Below are 20,752 nucleotides of genomic sequence, written 5' to 3'. Positions count from 1 at the left end.
AGTTCGGAAATGAGGCGCTCAAGTTGAGGGAATGTATTGGAAAGTTCATGCTTCTCACCTTCGGTAGAGGAAGCACATTTCAACCTCTTTAGCCATGTGAATTGATGTGCGAAAGAAAGGGTAAAGCTCTGATAATTAGCACTTAAGGTAGCGCCCAAAATGTGAGAAAATTGAAAGTAAATACAATCACTGAGCTTTGGATACTGAAGAAAATTGTTTTTTGATTGTTTTTCCACGCCCCTCCTCATTGCCTTCCACGAGAGACATATATCCCATTGCGTTTGACCTAGACAAGGGAAAAATTAATTCTACCCTCAAATAACCTTAGCAAAATATTTGCCGAGAGATTAACACGCACAAGTCCCGACAATAGCAGCCGAAAAGAATACGCGCTGAATGGAGCGATAGGCGAACGTTTCTCTTCCATCCCCTAATAAAGAATTAAATTAATACGCGCTTTTTCTCCCTGTCTCAGTGCTGCAATAAAAGAAAAGAAGAAATAAGGCGACAGGGAGGTTTCCAGAAAGCCACCCCAAAAAAAGCAGTCAAATTGCGCTAAGGATAAATAAATTCACGAGCACAATATTCATTGGCTCGAAGGAGCATGAAAAAGCTCTATACTGAAAAAAAGCTTCATTGTCTCTCATTCGTCCTATATAAATTCACAGAGCGACCTTAATTTGTGTTTATTCCCATATTTTTTTCCTCCTCCCGCAGAGCTATATGTTTTGGATTCTAGTCTCAACCTAGTTTCCCACCCCGAAGACGCTTCCATTCAGCTGGAGAGACTTTTTTTTTCATCAGGCCTGTGGAGTGAACTTGAGGGGTTGCGCTGCGAAGTGTCCCACTCGCAAGGTCATGTTTATCATGATTAAGAATAAAGGGTGTGATGGATAGCTTGGAGGAATCACTTCTCGACTGGTGGAAGCAACAGCCCAGCTTAATAACGCTTCAAATTCATCATATGCTGAGCACGCAAAAATGCTAATTTCACCAGTGGAGCTTTCATAAAGAGATTAAAAAGGGAAATTTTGATGCTTTCAAGATTCAGTATAGAGCTTTAAATCGGGAATAATAATAATAATATTAGGTAGGATTTATATAATTTTCAAATTGTGTGGACTGTTTTCTCTGATAACGATTTAATTAATAATATGAGCGAAAATAAATCATATAATTTGTTAAATTGATTGCACTCACATTATTTGCGTTTAATTTTTCAAATCTGATTAAAACAATTATTATAATATCATGCGAAAGCAAAAGTATGAAAAATAGTAAATAATGACTATTTAAATAAATTACACAATAAATCGGATAAAAAATATGGCAATTTATTTAAATATTTTTAACCCTCTTCTTTTCCTAGCATTCCGCTGCATAAAGCTTTGGGAAAAAAATGCACATTTGTGAGGTTCCCAGATTTTCTTTCTGTCACATACAATTTTGACATGAGCTGAATTTAACTAAATCACACGTTTTCACCATGATTATTATACATATTAGATATTGTGCTCTTGATTAGCTCATAATCATTACGTTTCGATGCCTTTTGTGCCTCATCAAACCTCGGTTCACACACAAAGATCAGTTTACACTGCCTGACAAGTGGGACTGACTTGTCAGGACGACAAGTCAATCTTGCTTGAAGCATCGTCTCTTATATATTATGGTGTCAATCACAGAAAATTTGTAGTGAGCAATCATTTCTCGCCAGAACAGCTCCGAATGGAAATTACTTCCTGGAAAACCGCTCTTTTTCACCTACAATATATTGCAGGAACATCAAATTGTGAGCAATTTCCGAGGTGTTAGCATTTATAGACAGAATATTATGATAGCTATAAAAACTTTGAATAACTCCCTTGTATTTTCTTCACAATAGAAATTGACAAGTCAGTTGAAATGTCGAGAGAATAATTTTGCATAATTAAGAGGAAAGGTGTGATGAGCTGTAAAGGGGTGAATTTTAAACTTTTCCACTCGGTTTTTGTTTGCTAATGAATGCTTAGTAAGGCGAAGAAGAGTACAATTTCCTTGTTCATTCCCGCCATCGGGGAGCAATAACTCAATCATCGGCGCAAATTCGGGACAACTTTCAGGAAAATCCTATCTCTCTCAATTCCACCCAGCAATGCTTATCGCTTAGATGTAAGCAGTGCCAGCACACCTCCCGCTACCTTGTCCCAGGGCACCGGAGCTCTCTTCGTTGTCTGGGTTTCTATGGAAACTTTAGCCCTTTTGTCTCAATGGAGTCGAGCAATCACTACGTTCACGTGGGTAAGGATGATGGTATCCCAAGGGTGGAAGCACCCCCAAAATAGACACTCTCGTCGATATTATAAATAGACCCGGATTTAAGGTGCGATATTTTTTGAAAGCGAACTGAATAGTCTCTTTCTCTTCGCCCTTTTCGCGCCGCACCGGGAAATTTATGAGACTTTAATTTTTGGGCTGAATTGAAAGGCAAAAAAGTACTCACTTTGAATTCCTTGCTCTCCTTTATCCGAATCTGTGAACGGATGACATCGCCGGCCTTCGGTCGTCCCAGAAGGGCCATTTTGTCCTCCTCTGTGAGGTCCTCGGGCGCTTTGGCTTCTGCTTCCTGAACAAGTGACGCTAATTCATCTGAATAACAGACACAGAAAATCAGTTTAGTATGTTTCACTTCAGTCAGATTGTGGGTGAGAATCTTTTATTAATACAAATTACACACGATTATGGATGGGAGATGGAGAAAATGGGGGGCATATAAACAAATCATGATTTTTCAGCGCAATAGATTAATGACTTAAAGGTATAGAAGAAATGCCTCTCAAAAGTTACATTCCAACCATCAACAAGCTCTATCTCATCATCTACAGAGTTTTATATCAAAAAGACAGCCAAGATATGAGAAACAAGAGTTATGACAAATGTGCAGTAAATCTCTTGAAATCTTTCTACATTTATACTATACACTATATGAAAAAGATACCTTTTAAAAGATCAGCCATGTCAAAATAAAACCTTCTCTTCTATTCTACAATGCAAACATTCCACATAAAAACCATAGACTCGTTTTACTCACAAGAAAACTTAAAGGTAAAACAAATTGTCCGAAGAAGGAAGTAAATAAATGTCAGGTAAATGTGTCCCTCTTATTGTTACACCATTGAAAATTAATCACACCACTCCCGATATCATACATATGTACCATTACGTACTCTGTGTCATGAAAATGTGTAAGAATTTGCTGGTGCACCTTCACCAAATTCACGATGGGAAGTCTTTTAATCATTGAGTGGAGCGCGTGGCACGAAATAAATGCTTTTATCCGCCCCAATGGACAAAGATAAATCATCGGTAACCACCCAAAGTCACCCACCAGAAGTTCTTTGTCTCTTCCTCTGTGTTGAATATATGTACTTTCAGGATGTGCAGTGTCTGTCTATGACACTTTACCTTTGACTCACTTTGAGACTTCTTCTCCATACAATTTTCACAAGATGAGAGCAAATAAAAACCAATTTACCATTTTTGACGACACACTCGATGCACAATTGAAGAGAGCATTCTCAATTCACAGTCGGAAAATATGTACGGAATTCTCTTTGGAAAACCTCTTCACATACAGTTCTTGTATATCTTTCTATGTTTCTCAACGTACAGAGATATATTCAAATATGTTTTTGTAAATGGACAGCAATCGAGACAGCAATTGAACCAATGAAGACCATTGATATGGAAAAATTCTCTCAATCCGAGCAAATCATTTTCTCTTCTTATTTCTTTCTCCTTGACTGTTTTACGTTCTATTGCAAAATCTTTACCATAAGTGGCACTCAGTCCAGGAGTCTCGAGGGCAGTCAAAGTTCAATTTTCAATTACAAACCCCACCAAGGAAGGTAGAAAAGTTGCTCAGCGCAAAAAAGATATCACAGGGGAAACTTGTAGGAATGGAAACACCAGACCAAATCGATTTTTATCCATTAGCTATGGATGTGAATGGAGGAAAAAAAGAGGGTAAAACCAAAAGTGTCCATTCTGAACGTGTTTGTTTGCATAAAGCACCTCCGGAAACCATTTCCCACTCTCTCTCTCTCTGTGGGTCAGAAAGCTCGTAATTATTTTCCTCTTCAGCCATAAAGCTTACAATTTGCCAACAAGTTTAGTGAATTTCTGGAGAATTTCCTCAAAAGGGATTTATCCAATTTACCAAAGATTTTACTCAATTACACCTGAAATCTCCATAGAAATGCACTGTATATGGTTTCCCAGATCCCAAGCGACTAATCAATGGTGTTTGCACTGGTGGGAATGATACGTGATGATAACTAGTGTGATTAATAGGTTGTTCCAACAAATTCCCAAGCAGCTATTGAGGCCACGACGGACTATTTGCTCATCCGCCCACCCAACTGCCTCAGCGCAACAATCCCCGTTGTGGAGCATTTCCCGTGTGGGTGGGTCTGAGGATGTCACAAAATGAAAATTGCCGGTATCCTCACTGATAAGCTAATATGAAATTTCCTCACAAAGAACTGCCGGCACAACCCATTTTGTCTACTGTTATCCAGCACAGATAAAATCTACATTATTCTCCGTCCTATCGCTCTCATTCATGTCTTTGGCTCGTTCGCTCAATCACTGTGACTCAAAAGACCGACATGAGCAAATCACAGAGATTTTTCTCCATTTTCCACATATGATTCCGCTCTCCTTCTCTCACCACCAGTGCACAGTGGACCCAAATTGAATGCTTTGCCTGGAATTTTTGCATTCACTGCAGAAAATGATGATGGAGAGAAATTTGAGAAAGATAAACGAAATTCTACCTTATCTAAAAGTTAAATTCACAAAATAAAACTCGCGATTCTTTCTGTTTGGATACATCAGTTGATGTTCAACATATAATGCTAAATCATCACTATTTCTTGATGACGCGATGTTCATTCATAGACGTGTTGAAATGTGGGGTTAGATAAGACCACGAATAACTCTGGCTCTAATATGCATGAAACTCGAACGATTTAGAGTGGAATGTTTTATCTCACCAAAAAGGCAATCATTTATTCTTGTCTATCACCGATCTTACGGAAAATCTTTTATTTGTGCTGATGTAAAATCCCTTTTTGCAATTTTGAGTAATTTGTCTAACTGATTGCCAAGGAAACTCGTTACTTTGGAGATGATATGTATTAAAGAACATGTGGGATATTCGTGGGTTATCCAAATAATTCAAACCCTTCTCATATCCAAATAAATTGTTTCATACAATGAGAAATTAATAATATCGTTTTACACGGACTGTTTGCGTGTTTCAGGGGTTGAAAAAGGATATCAAAATAGGCGTTATATTGTGCGAAGAGAGATCGACCCTTTAAGCATCATCTTCTCATGAGAAGCACACACGGACTATTCAGGCAACTATATAGTCATTCCTGAGGCTACATATAGTTTCATATGCATGTTGAAACATTTATAAGGTGGTGTGGCAATTTTTTGTGATCTCAATGAGAAACAACGATTACCATCTTCAGCTTTTTGCCTTCACTCAGTGTCAGCAAATGTACCACTTTCTGTGAGAAGGAATTGAAAAAGTTCCCTGTATCGCCTGAAGGAATTGTTACATTGATTTCTTGATATGTGTGTTTGTTTCTCTCCCAAGAGGATTGTCATCTTGCAAAATGTCGCACCTGAAGATTATATATCACATCAATCTATCACTTCAACGAAGCCAAGGGGAGACTCTAAATCGCCACTTAATTAGAGGATAGGGTAGTTGAAACTTTCAAGAACATTGTCATGAGTTACACCGCCAAGAATTCACACGATTTCCCACAATGCCCCACCCGTTAAAGTTTCCTCTGAGCAATTTTACAGAAATGTTTGTCGGCCCAACAAATTATTTAAGTTGTCTATCGATTCAATTCTGAAACTGAGTATTTGCAGAAGAAACTTGTCTGGATGGGAATTCCTGCTGCTCCAGATCTTTGTCTGCTCTATGCCAAGGAAGAGCTCGACGAAAAACTTTTGGCATCCTTTGCAGCGAATCCCGATTTGAAATGGCTGGAGGGGCTTTTAATTTGCAAATCGAACATTCTAAATCACATCCACGCAAGTGAAGACTAATGGCAATAGTCGATTTATTTATTTGCACTGCTCTTTGGCGCTCTACTTCGAAAATGCAAAACATGCATTTTAAAATAGCGCTTCATGGGAAAATCAATTTAATTAAATATCGCATAAACTCTTTAATTTTGCCTTTTTTCTTTAAATTCATAATCTGTTGTACGACAATATTCCTTACGAACTCCTACAGCCAGAAATTTTGTCACACAACACAGACTTAAGAGTCTCAGGAGATTTCCCGAACAAAAAAAGAAGAAGCCCGAGAGAAAACACAGAGAATCTTGGCAAAATGACTGCAGGTCGTAAGATTGTATCCTATAGAGCTTCTCTCTGGAGAAAATCACGTAAATTGCTGGACTTTGTTTATATTTGACTTTTTCTTCCTCTTTTCTCTAGCGCTTTTCTCCCGTCTATTCAAGAGCACCGCCACTTTTAAGTGCTTAGATTCAGTAAACACGCCTTGAAAAATTCATTTTCCACGCCAAAGAGATTGGGAACTTGACTTTTTTTTCCTATGAATCGCGCCATTCTTCCATGTTTACCGCGATGCTGTCCAGATTGTAAGTTTCTGTATGCGTCGCGAGGTTTTTTCCCAAATGTCGTCATGGACGAGCAACGGGAAAATTGCCAAAAGCGTTAAATTCCCATGGCAAAGAAGAGGTTTTGCAGACGTGGCCTGTGGAAGTCTGTCTGAATAAATTTCCGTACATTTCTCGTGCTCTTTTGCATCCCAAGCTTGTGCAGCTTCTCCACTCTATGTTTCCCCGCAAAAACGAGAATATGTTGGCGGAAAGTTGAATTAAATGCAACATTATACTTAAATTTCTCCCTCGACCAATGCGTGAAAAGGTAACATTGAAGGGGACTCTGGAAAGAGCAAGAGCCCAGAATGGAGACTTTTTGTGGGTAGTTGCGCTAGTAAAAGTTTTCCCTAGCGGAAATATCGTTGGTGACTTTTAATGAGTGCTCGAGCAGGCGACAAAAGTGTCCTCCATTTCCTCTTTCTCTCTGTGGGAAAATTTCCCCGAAATGACAAATTAATTTACAAAATATTGCACTTGGCCGGAATATAAAAGCATTTCCTGGAAATTTGTCTAGATAAATATAGAAGGAATAACTTGACGATCAGATATTGTCTTCTTCGCCCAACTTTTTTGTCCACTGCACAAAGGTGTGTTTACAGAGCCGTGAAATTTTGCCAGGAAATCTCGCTCACACACTGAGCCGTGGCTTGAGACATCACAGGAGAAAATTGTGGGCCGACAGATTTTCCCCGTCACAATTTTTACCCATAAAAACGTCCAACATGGAGCAGAAAATTCGGGCATTTTTCACGCTAAACCATAACACTCACGCCAATTTGCAGATACTATTTTCCACACCATTGACCATCGCGGCGAAATGTGGACAGAGAATATCAAACGCCACTGACGTGATTCTGCCACAAGACATGAGGAATTTTCGGTGGAATTTCATCCTATCAGCTTCTTCAAATGGTGCAACAGACGAACGCCAAAAATAACCACACTAGAGCAACTTGTTAGGCTGTGGCCGAAATGTTCCATTCAAATGAAGTGTGTATAATGAAAATTGCCTCAATATAATTGGTTCGCGACTGTAACACATTAATAAGTCGAGACAACTGTGAAGACAGTTTTATAGTATAATCTCCCTATCCTTCAAATTGTGGTGGGAAAGTCACTTTTTCTACAGATGAGAACTTGTGACAGTCAAAAAGTGGAATAGTTTCCGATGGGGATTAATATTTGTTTTAATTTCTGGTCTCATGGGAGTAGCTTTATTAAATACTGAAGGAGAAATTTAAGAAGCAGTATCAATTCGTGACTAACATATCTTAGTCATTCACTAAAATTAGGACAGAATGGGCTTGAGGAGCAGATTAAAGAGAGTAGAGAGAGAGAAACAATATAAATGTGGATAAATAGAGCACAACAGCAAGTATTCTTTTCTCTGCTAAATGTCTCACATCGAAAAGAATTCATTATTTCTTGGACTGGTACATCTCTTTCATGTTTTTTTTTTGCCTTATTAATATTAACTAATTCCGTGTCTTCTTACATTGGTTAACGCCCGACATCTTACGATATCCTGGCCAGAAGCGCTCAGCAACTCGACCTGCCCATGACTTTTCTAGAAAATATACATAAAATTTAGTGTGATATTCTTTCTCGTCGGGCGGCTGAAAGTGAACGCAATGGAGTCATCTGTATAAAATTAATTTTCATCTGAAAATATACATTCAATTGGTTCGCAGAAGCATTTTCACGTCGCTTTTCACGTTGACAAACATTCAATGGCAGTTTCACGAAAGACATATTTATGTTACTCATGTAAATACTTCCAAGATACCATAGCGAAGATACACAGAAGAGACATTTCGATGCCGGTATGAAGCTGTAACATTTTTAACGAGTTAAACTCCATAGAATGGATAAGAGGGTACCGAAAGTCAAGGCCGAGAAAAGGGCTCTTCATGAAGAGTGGTTGTTTATATTGTTCAGGAGTGGCAGCGAAATTCAAATTAGGGGTTGGTCACAAGCAGTCCATTCAGAAAATTCTGAATTAATTAATTCATATTCAGTGTGTCACTTTAACTGTCAGATTTAGAACCAAAATATTAACACACCCATTTATTTTCATCTGACAGTTTTCTGCTTTATTTACTTGTTTATGTGCTGATTGAGGAAAAAAAAATTAAAAACAATATATTTCCAAGAAAATGTTTGAATATCGTGGATGAGTTGTTGAACCTGAAGTTTGACTCTATCAAGAGATTAATTTTATACTCAGGGAAAAAAATTCAGTAATTATTAGGCATTTAACGTGACAGTTAACATAAAGTTATTTAAATTCGCACAGTGAGTTTCAAAGAAAATTTGTTAATCTTTCATGAACTTTCTTTTCCGTTGCTGGTTGAATTTTTATTATCTCTCAAAACTCAGGAGAATCACTGCAAAGTCGCTCGAAACTAATATAATTCTATATTTTCGCAATTCACACAAATTTTACAACAGAAATTTATAATTGATTTTTGGTTTGAGTTCTGAAAGACTTGTCGTTTGCCACATGCCAATCAAGTATTTGATGTGGGCACAAATTTCATCCTAATTCTCTCTGTTAACAACATCATTCATTCGAGGTCTTCTCATTTGCAGGCTTATTGACAATTCTGTCTGAATTTCCCCGTATTTGTTTGAAATCGACGCCAGATTATGAGGGATTTCCAGTCATTTCAATGGCTGCTGGTCGAATGATTTCCATAAAAGTACACAGTGGGGCTGATAGTTCTGCTCGTGACCACCCCTTCAGTTTGATACTTGTGAATAAAATGTTATTAAAAATAGTGTATGTGCCAGACATTGTATTCCGAGACAATAAAGAGCAATTGCAGCGTGTTGAACTTTTTGCCAGTGTGTTTGTAACATTAAAAGGGAAGAGAACACCAACAAGACATAAAGCAATAAAAATTCAGCATTATAACCAAAACGAACGAGCGACTGGAAGTAAAAGCAAAAGACATTTATTGTTCCGATGATAAATATGTCTCACACAGAGAGAATTTCATAAGGAAAATTTGTGTGCAAAAGTTTTGGGCAAGAGAGACTTGTAATTTCCTCACAAATATTTAGAAAGAACGGGTGGACGGAAGGCGGAAAGTGTGCGAAATGTGGAAAGAATAGCGTGTGTGTGTGTGTGTGTGTGGTATTGAGAAGCAGTGGAAATCCTCTTTAGCCTTTTTGCTGTGGTCTTTTTGTATTGGAAGCCCCACAGATGGAGACGCCTGGTTGTCACACAGTTGTATTCAATTAAGCGAATTTATGTACACGATGCATGAGGTGAAAAGTGAACAAGCTACGGAGAAATTGCTGTGCACTTGACAGGGAGGCATGGTGCGTCACAAGAACAAAACACGAAATGAATTATAATTGCCAAGCCTGTCGCTGAATAGAATAGAATACTTTGTCACATGATATACAAAAATTGTGAACAAAGGGGCCGAGTAGTATAGAATTAGGGATGGTTGTCAGCACCCCCAATAGCTCCACCGCAGATTTAATTATTATTTAGTATTCGTGAAACGAGGTTCATCAGAGAAAGCTACTTCTGTTGACGAAGCTTTCAGCATGCCACTTTTTCTGAGCTCTCCACACACGGTTTTGACAGTGAAGAATGCCTCGTTTATACACTGCAAATTGTTGTGTGAATTACTGAGCATAATTGAAAGCAAGCATCTTTCTTCAAGGGGTGTACGAATTATAAGAAATTGATCCGAATTCAATTTAATTTCGAGATCGAGCTGACAAAAAAACTCAATCTACGTTAATTCATGTCAAAGTGCTTAAATTCACAGTAGATTCGGAAATAGTGCAATCAGTTTCGCAGCCGCACACCCCTTTTGCACTATAGACTGAGCCCCTTGAACACATTTGTCCGGTTTTTGTGTTTAAATGCAGAACATGTGCAAGAAAACTTATTATTTCAGCGAGACATGCAATTGCCTAATACTAATTAACATAAGCCATACGATTAAGCTGTTACAAATGCGTTAGAGAAAATTCATTTACAATTCAATTTGTGATTGTTACAGAGAGCGGAATAGAGAAATTATGGGTGAAGAAATACGAATGACTCTCTAAAGATAAGAATGCTTAACTTCAAAGAGGAATGTTCAAAGTTAAATGTAAGTTCATAGTTCAATATAGAGTTAATATAGAATAGGTGAAGCTTTTACGTGACAAAAGTATATGGGAATATAACAGAGAGCGTTAGAGAAACAGTCTTCATATCGATTTTTACTTACAAAATTCAGCCATTTTTATTTGTTTTCATTATCCATATTTTTCGGATTATGCATTCATTGTGTATTTTTGCCAAGTGCATTTTTTTGCATCGTGTTCAGTCAAAGAGCGGTTAACACCCAATTTTTAGTGATGATTTTAAAAACGGAAAATAAAAGGAAAATTCATCAGAAAAATAACAATGACACGTAATTATTTTCTCGTGGTGTAATAAAATTTTCGCCGAATTATTGACAGTTTTTAGTCATTTGCACAAAAGACAAACACAAAAATTAAAATTATATTATTTTTTGTGGTGTTTTAATGTCCCGTTCATATCGCGCAACACATTTTGGCACATTAAAGAAGACAGATAGTGAAAAAGAGCACAGAAAAGAGAAACATAATTTGATATATTGTAGCGCAGCAGCAGCAGAAGTAGTTATGTAGTAGCGAGTAGTATGTTTTGATTTTTATACGAAGATAGAAGTAGAAGCAGTAAAAGAAAAGAAAATAAAATAAATTAAATACACATTAATTTGTCGAAAAATGTCGAAAATACATGATGAAACTTGAGAGAGAGAAAAATGTTGCCTTCATCATTGTACAAAATATGCAAAATAATAAATCTGATACGCAAGATTCGCATAAGAATTTCAATATAAATTAAACATATAATTAGGAAGACGTGTAAAATTTAAAATTCAATTCATAAAGAAGTGCTTTCTTGTTCAAACGAGGGTTCTTTTCTCTATATTATTGAATTCATCTTCTTCTCAATTTCTACACAGGCAGCAAAATTTAATCTGATAAATGAACAAAAAGACAAGAGGGAAACAACGTAATAAACTTAGAGTGTATTGATAAGAGAAACAGAGAGAATATCTCGTTAATTATTCTGCATATTTCGTGAAAAATATCACTTGAAATATTCGCAATAATAATTTAATTATTCCACCACCGATAACAGCCAAATTTAATAACGAATGACTTACCTCCGACCATCTGAGGCTCCCCCAAATTTACATACAATAGCACATCCTTTTCGTAGCTGCCCTCCTCCAGGATCACGAGAGGAATCATTTTTCTATGAGTCGCCCACGCAGCAGGAGCCAGAATCGAGAAAGAGAAGAGGAAAAGAGCCAAATTTAAATAAAGAATGAAAGGATACTTGAGAAGATGTTGCAAAAACACGAATTTTCCTAGGCAAACTCTTCACGTCAATATCTTAAAGTGTCTAGGAAAAATTTTTCATTTATCCAAGGCTGTCCAATATAATTTAGCATGGAGTCTGAAATAAAAAAATTTTCCACGCACTGCTTTCACTCTTTGCTTTCTAATAATTTTCACTGAAGAATAAAAGAATCAAACACATGATTTTGCGTATTCATGAGTTTGATCGATTTCTAATCTGCAAGGATAAGTGAGTGAGACGCGCGAAAGTGAGAGAAAGACAGAGAAAAATGACATAAATATCATTATGTATATCTTGATGTGCCGAAAGCTCTCGTAAACTATATGCTACATAGAATAGGGAACAAATCCCACAAAGCGCGTCATATCAATTGAATTCAAGTTTGACTATACAAATAGATTTGAGCACAATGCGATGAGAATTGACACCACATGCACATATTGAATGAAAGTCATTGAAATTTTTGAAATAATCTCCCACAGAATATCACCATTATAATTATACCATGCAGACTGTTCTCTTCATTTTCTAAAAAAAAACAAAATCTAGAGAAATTTGATACACAAAGGATCCTTAACTCTGATATTTTCCATAACTAGATATAAGTATTCATGTTATGTATATACATTCACATATCACTTACAGTCGATTTTTTCTCTTCATCTTCCTGGGTATGTGTTTTTCTGTCATTTGAAGACACTTTTTGTAAAATTTCCGTTTTTTATATTCTCCCCATCAAGCCAAGGGCAGAACAAGTATCTCACGATTCAGAAAAATTTCCCCAATATTATACATGCGTATATTCACATGCATATATCCATGTTTATATGTTAAATATGTCTATTAATTTCTCAAATTTCAATATCAATCGCCCTGTCAGTGGCTTAGCAAATTGGGAAGAGTGACGAGAGATGGTGGATTTATGTTTCATTCAGTAATTGGGTGCAAGACATGATAAACATTATGTATTTTAGTGTGAAATTGTTTCACTCCTGGCAAATTTCACATATAAATATTCATCGTTAGCGAGGCAACATTGCAATGAAGTGGAACTAATTATATGCATTCTATACCACCGAATACATATCCGTGGCATAAAGTTCCTGATATATGTGCAACATTGCATCCACTTTTCCGCTTTTCTTCGTTTGAAAATTATCACAAAATATTTGCCATTCTAAGCTGGAGAAATGACTAAAATGCCATCCTTTGAATTTCAATTTTTCTTCCCTTCTTTGTTATCGCATTCCACTCATCGCATTTCAACGGGTCTCACAATCTCGCAACGCCCTCCTCATTTTCATTCGCAATCATCACAAGAAATTCGAATAAAATTACAAAATATTATGAATAATTCTCCAATGAGTTTTCTTATTTTCTCTGCCGATTTCTTTAAGCACACCACAAAGACGAGGGTGGAAAAAGGCCCCGCGAAAAGTGGATAGACCGAAAAAAGCGCAGAAGAAGCTTTAAAGGTGAATTGATGTGATTCTTAGTCTACCGTTTATTATTCATGCGGGAGCAGAAATTTCATCAATGGCGTTATATAAGGAAGAATTTATTGCTCGTCATGTGAAACTTTCTATCCGTGCTGATGCAATTAAGCTCCTCACCACTTTAATCAATTTCCCAAGAAATTCTTCTAAAATAAAAACTTTTACTCATGGCTGCTTTTTCATTCCCTTCGCTGCCACCTTTTTTCATTCCCATTAGATTCACATTCTTCCACTTCTGCAAACGCTTTTCACCCCGCACGAGCACAGTTTTCACACCGAAAACCCCTCCAAATCAATATTCAATGAAAAATTTATGAGACTCCTGACATGAGAAAGAGCTCACACTGCGTCAATTTTACATTTCATTTAATTTGCGAATGGCAAAAAGAAGAAATCTCATCAATTGTTAAACGAATTTCCGTCCCGATGGACTTTTTAGCGTGTGAGAATCAGCGACACACGAGTGACCACTCCTCAGTGAGGAATTGCCTAAAGAGGGTGATTGTGAAATTTTTGGAATGACTCTCATTTTAGCGATATGACACTTTTATGAGCAATTCTTGTGAAGATGACGAGCCCTCGAATGATGACCCATCGATATTTAAGCCGAGGCGCCACCACAAAAGACGATGAGGCGGGACGAAATTGGAATAGCATGAAAACTGAATATGGTCGATCAAGGGGTTGCTAACTCCGCGAACGACTGCACAGACAAAGATTCAGAGATAACTTCCTAAGTGAAGAACACCGCAAATGACTGTAGCTATCGGCCTGTCGTGTCGAATTTTCAGCCAACCCCCTCTATAACTCTCATGGATTGTCATAAATGTCAGGGCAAAAAATGACAATTCGTCTCATGGGACAGAGATGAGAAAAGTGTCCCCAAACGTCTCATATTGTGGTTACGGTTCTGCTGATGTCGAAGGTGCCACTGAATAAAGGTGAAGTGCTTCATGAAATTTCACGGCAAACACCCCGAGGTAAAAGGTTGATTTGTCAGATTTTGCAAAAGAGACAGTTCATTATAGAAATGGTTTTGATGGCGAAACCTCATCTAACTTTGCTATTTACAGCTGACTCACACGAGCAGCACTCCCTCGACTTTTTTTTCCACTGACTGAAGCACGTGGAAATGGTGAGATTTAGGGCGAAAAGTATTCATTCAGCATCGTTTCCATTTATCCAAATTTCACACAAAACCTAATGGATTTATAATGTGACCGTGAGAGCTTGTAAAAGGACTCGATGGGAAATTCCAATTTCTAGTGCACTTTCATGTTAGAATTTTCACCATATCACTCTGTGTGTGTGTTTTAGGATTGTGTATAATGACTGTCATACAGAATTTTGTGAATTTCAGCACGATTCTGATTAAATTTAGTTTATAATCCAATTTATTGTGTTCATGCACAAATTTTGACAATCTCATTTTTCCCAAACGACGGATTAAAAAAAAATCTTCTAAATGAACAACAAGAAGGATATTTGGTTACATCATTTTCCTGTCACCCTTGGCGAAAGGAATATTTGATTTTTCTAGCTGTGGTTAAAACTTGCGAAAACGACACCAAATGACTCATCAGCAAAGTTGAAAACTTTGGGGCGGCCCTACTCTTTTATCATTTTTCTACTCCGTGTCCTTCTGCAAGACACTCCCATTCACTCTCTTAATGCAAATTCTCATCCTCAAATAGACCTTTTTTCTCTCTCCTTCTGTGTCCTTGCGACCTCCAACTTCCAAGTAATTTTTTCCTCATCACTCTTTGCGGGATTGTCCGAGGCCCAATGATGCTTTAACGCAAATTCAACCGTTTACATTGCGTCACCAGGATTAATTACAAGTATACTTTGACGTGGCAATTTTCCACACTAACACCACAGAAATTGTGATAATATTCGCGTGAAAATTCCGGACTTAATGCGACACCCAATCATGCTCACGATTAATTAAATTGCAAAATGTCACCGAGAAAATTCATCAAAAATTTTCCTTGCGACAAAAAATAATGATGCCCAAAGAGTTTAGGTGTAAACGAAGAGAAGAGTCTCTGTGAAAGACAGCTAGAATGGCGGTGCTAATTAGAAGTTGCACGAGTTGTTTGCTTTTCCGGCGTCATACTTTATCCTGTATCATTAAAAATGTGCTGAAGACAAAATATTGCATAATTAATTTTGTAGAGAATTTTCCACCACTTTTACTCTTGTGGGCAAATGGGTACGACGAATGTTCCGTAGAGCTCTAATTCTTCCAGCTTTCTGCTGAATAAATCACTTCATTTTTCACAAAGCAGAATTTCACTGCGTGAAACGAATGGCAAAATACCCAGATGAAAGCGGGGAATGAAGGAAGGTGTTTTAGAGTGAAGAAGAAATGGATGAATTTACATAATGAGGACATCTGGATTATCCTTTGAAAGTCATCTTGAGAGAATTCACTAGCACTCTCGCGCATCATTCTGACACACTTTTGCCAAATCTCCCCTCCAGTGAAAATCATCGAAACTCCCTCAATTGACGTCTCAATCATCAAGCATTCACCACTGATGCTCTGCTCGTAAAATTGAGTGAAAATGTTGATACTTTATGATGAACTCTTCGGCCATTTTACAGCTTTTCCGTGCGTCTTAAATAAAAAAAAGGCGCAAAAAATTAATTTGGTGATTTTGCTCATCCTCCCCGTCTTAATGAACATTCCAGGGAGTAATTTGATGTCTTATGTAGCTCAGATGGAAATTACACAATCCAGTTTCTTGCCTGCCACCTCTCCCAGAGATACGAATATTAAACAGAATTTTACGACATTCCGCACAGGAGAGATCATAAAAATTACCCATTTCCACGTACATCTTTTCCTCGGCGTACTTTCACTCCCGTGGAAAGTGCTAGGATAGCAAATGGAATTTTATATCTTGACACCAATGAGGAAGTTGAGGTTATATCTGAAGAGCCACACATTTTTTATTTTTATCACCACTCTTAATTACAGTTTAATGAAATTTTTATTTCGCGCAGTAAATTGGTTATGGGAGATGAGAGTCGTTTGGGCGGAAAATAGAGAACTTTAATCATATCGTAACTTTACATTTAATATTTTCCTAGAGATACTACAGACAATTCAGCATCGTTTGACTTAAAGGTGAGATGAAGATTTCAATTTTTTCTATACTTGCAAAATCGAAAATTTTATAACTCTCCCTTCTTTTGCTCACTTTACATATCGCCGCTTTGGCTCTCTGTTTCTGTATGCTTTACATTTGTTTTATTAAAATTAAATTATGTAGAACAAGAAAATGATTTGCATGTTAATCTCTCAATGGAAATCTCTATCGATTTTACATGGGGAGACCTACCAATAAAGTTATCACATTATCATTCAATTGAAGGGTGAGTGTGGTTGAGCTTCACCTCTCGAACACGCACTCACAACATGAGAAAACATCCTCGCAATGTACACTTCGTGCGTTAGTACCGATGAAAGGGAAGATATTGAATGGCTTATTGAAATCTTGAGCCTCTCGAGATGCCTCACTGAGACCACTACACGAAGTGACTTGGGGGAAACTGCTCTCACACTATCAGCCCTGTCGTAGTCGTCAATTAAGTCATAAGCTCCTAAAGAGCTTAACACGGGTGTGGGGAGCTTTTTCACCTATGCCTCGATATATGTTTTCACCCTGTTCGGCTCAATTGCACGCGTCAAAATGTGAAATGAGAGACAAATTCAAACTTTCATTTATCTTCAATTTAATTTGCATGTGACACTGTTAATTATTTGTTGGTAAAGAGCTAGAATTAAATGATTATGTGGTGAGTATATTTTAACTCACGCGCGGCGCAGGAGTGTATGTGTTATATTTTGCAAGCAATTTACACCCCCAAACTCTCTACACATCCGACCACCTCATGAACATGAGCCAACATTTATTACCATCAAGTAAACATCATATCACACACCACCCCTTGTACTTCCGTCACATTTGCCATCCATTCCTCACATTGTGGTCAGGTAATAGCACTCTGGGCACGTTTTCACCCACACCAAAAGCTCAACACGCTCGGCAAAAGCTCCAAAACCCACTGCCGCTCACTCATGAATTCATCAGGCTCGGAAAAAATCTCCTCTCGCAAATTTTACACACCAATTTAGTTGCAAACTTGGTGGTGATTTATTAATAATGCATCAGATACAATTTGAACGCAAAAGAGCTCCCATTCAGTCTGATTCCAGCGATTAGTCTGAGGCAAAGCACCATAAAAGATACATACGTATGTATGTTTATCTAAATATATCTGTCTACACATTATAAATCATACACCATTAAAGTTTTACGATTGTCGCTATAGTGATTCTGTGTATTTTGATAAGATGAATTGGCCATTAAGTGTCTTCATTTGCGTGGGGCAATTTGTTTGAAGGAGTGCACGTTATCGTATTTTGCACTCTATGAAACTGTAAATAAATAATACACACTTAAAAAAACATTTGTGCAATTAAAGAGAAAAAATTACATTTATCAGAATTTCACGTAGAAACAAGAAATGGAAAAAGAGGAGGTAAATTTCGAACATTACACACAGGATGTTACCAAGAAATAAGTGAGGAAGGAAAAATTTTTACACAATACTTTTGTCCTTAAATTGTAAATACTGTTCGAATGCACACTTCAGATTACGATTGAGAAACACGAGCATACCTATAAAAATCTTTGAAATATTCCCGAAGAGTACAATAACTCTAAAATCTCCAAGAAAATCTCTTTCGCATTTTACAGCCATTTAGCAATCAAATTTTACGATTCATGCTGAAAGGAAAGAACTTCCTCTCAATCAAAGATGTCGTGACAGGAGTGAAATGAAATCAGGACGCGGAAAAAGCATGAAAGTGGAGACAAGTGGACAGGAATTAATTGTCTCTTGCGAAATATTGTGATTGGCCCCCACCTGGGAATTCAGGTTCATGTGTGGAGGGTCGTAAGGGCGAAACAATAAAAAAAAAAGCTCTAGTGGAGCAAAAAGTCTTCTCGACGCAATTTAATTGGTCTCTTCGGGGAATTCAGCTAACACAATTTATTGTGGGATCCTCCCTACTCACTCCAAGGATATCCACACAGCTTGGCGCAGCATTTTGCCATGTTTCGGGAGCCACGAGAAGTGTCAGCAGGCTTTTGTCTGCATTAAGTTGACGATTAATTCAAATCCACTCACACTCGATGCTTTTGTATGATCCGAAATCAGACATGATGATGAAATTTAGGGGATTTCGCTCACGAATGCCAAAATTTGGCTCTTCCTGTCGCATCATAGTCTCTCCAGTCGATGGAATTTGAATTGTGAAACTTAGCAAAATAACTTTACACAGCCAACACCATCAGGCGAACGCGACTGAGTGGAAAGAGAAATCTGAAAACGGATATTCCAAAATCCTCATTGAATCCTCCTGTTCCCGTTTTCACCACACGAAGGATTTTTCTTATTATGCAAAAACATTTTTTTTTGTACAAATTCCTCGATTTTCCCAAACTATACTTGGCTTTTAACTTGACGCCTGCATTATTTGCATTCAATCGATTTCTTTTTTTTTTACTATATATAATGTACGGAATTTTTGATAAAATTCTCCGTTCTGTGCTTCTCGTTGAAGTACACAAAAGCTTCTAGGAAGAAAATTCCGTACAACGCTACATCCATTTTCACTGTATTTTCACACCCATTTCACTGGCAAAGCACCACCCTAAAAGCTCTCAATTCCTACAATTCTCAATTGTGTTTTTGAAAAGAAAAATAATGTGCCTTCCACCCAGAATCTCTTCACTACATCCTGTTCTATGGCGCAAAACTTTTCACTCAATCCACACCATTTCTACAGACACGGCGCGTTTGCCTTTGCATTTTTCAACCAACTGACATAAAATATGAATTGAGATACGTTCAAGTTGCAAAACTTCACACCCAGCAATGACTGAATATTTTACACACGGAGTTTTTGGGGAAAAAATATATATATTCCAACTCACTAATAAGCAAATCCGAAGGCAAACATTCTCGAGGCATTTAAGAATATGTGATGGAATTTACTGACGAGCATATACTTGATGTATAAATACATTTTTCCTTATACCAAAGACAATTCTAATTAATACGCCAACAAATAGAGTACTCTTCACACAATTTAATTACTCCCAGTTAGTGGCATTAAAACGTTAATTGAATGCTGAAATCTCAAATGTGTGAAAAGTCAAACAGACATTTCAAAGTTAAACATCTTGTATGAAAATTTATCTTAGTGCTGTTTGTTTAATTTTCTAAATGATTTCATGTTGAAAGTCAATTAAGTATGAAATTCTGAGGGATGTTGTATAGTTGATAACGTGATGGGTCAGAGTAGTTATGGAGGGTTGTAGGGACTTTTGCTCGTTTACTTGTGAATTTACAAGTTCGAGAAATTCCGATGCCAAACCGCAGAGCGACCTTTCGGCCGGCCAACTTCCGTATATTAAAAGTTAGTGTCGCTCCTGGGTGTAAAATTATAATCGCCTTCCGTCATTTCTTACTCTACGCACACATTGCGGTAGGCATACGGAGGCGCACGTTGTATTTTTAATCACATTCCTTCCCCCTTTTTCCGTGAACGAGAAGTCAAGAGGCGAGATGAGGAGCCCAAAGGCTGGGATACGGATTTTATTGGTGTGCAAGAGTGATGCCTATAAAATGGTAGAAGAGGAGACACTGACGGCCACACAAAAGAAACCTCCAATGGGGGGCTGGCAGTGCGCCAACGCGTCTAATAAATTCATCCAAGGCGACTAATCTCAAACATAATCTCTGCAATCGTTCCGATATTCCTTCACACTCGCCACGACCTATACAAGCGATATTAAATTAATTTCATGTTTGGGACTCTCTCGTCCGCTTCGTTTGTAGTTCTCGCGGTTGAGCACGAAATAGACAAGCCAGAATCGAAAATATACCATCATTTCGGTGGTCACATGCACACAACACGCACGCACACCAAAATGGGTGGAATTTAATTAGAAAATGCCAAAATTAACATACACTAGAAGAGCATTTTAATAACATTTACTTAAGATTACAAGTCAATAAAATTCGCTAATTTGTGATGCTGTCGAATTATCGCTTTAATATTCTCC

General features: G+C 37.5%; 1 protein-coding gene across 1 annotated transcript in view; it reads right to left on the bottom strand.

The window, feature by feature from the left end:
* Positions 1 to 20,752, bottom strand: part of LOC132257581 (sodium/calcium exchanger 1) — a 95,983-nt gene that overhangs the window by 46,876 nt on the left and 28,355 nt on the right. The window contains exons 3-4 of the mRNA XM_059754550.1: positions 11,909 to 12,000; positions 2,483 to 2,628 (exon numbers count right to left, since the gene is read on the bottom strand). Of these exons, the coding sequence (XP_059610533.1) occupies positions 2,483 to 2,628; positions 11,909 to 12,000 (238 nt within the window). The remainder of the gene's footprint in view (positions 1 to 2,482; positions 2,629 to 11,908; positions 12,001 to 20,752) is intronic.

The sequence above is a fragment of the Phlebotomus argentipes genome, unplaced genomic scaffold, assembly GCF_947086385.1.
Source record: "Phlebotomus argentipes unplaced genomic scaffold, Phlebotomus argentipes genome assembly scaffold_4, whole genome shotgun sequence".
Classification (NCBI taxonomy): Eukaryota; Metazoa; Arthropoda; class Insecta; order Diptera; family Psychodidae; genus Phlebotomus; species Phlebotomus argentipes.
Note: the sequence above shows the minus strand (reverse complement) of the source record. Positions and strands in the feature narration are given on the sequence as shown.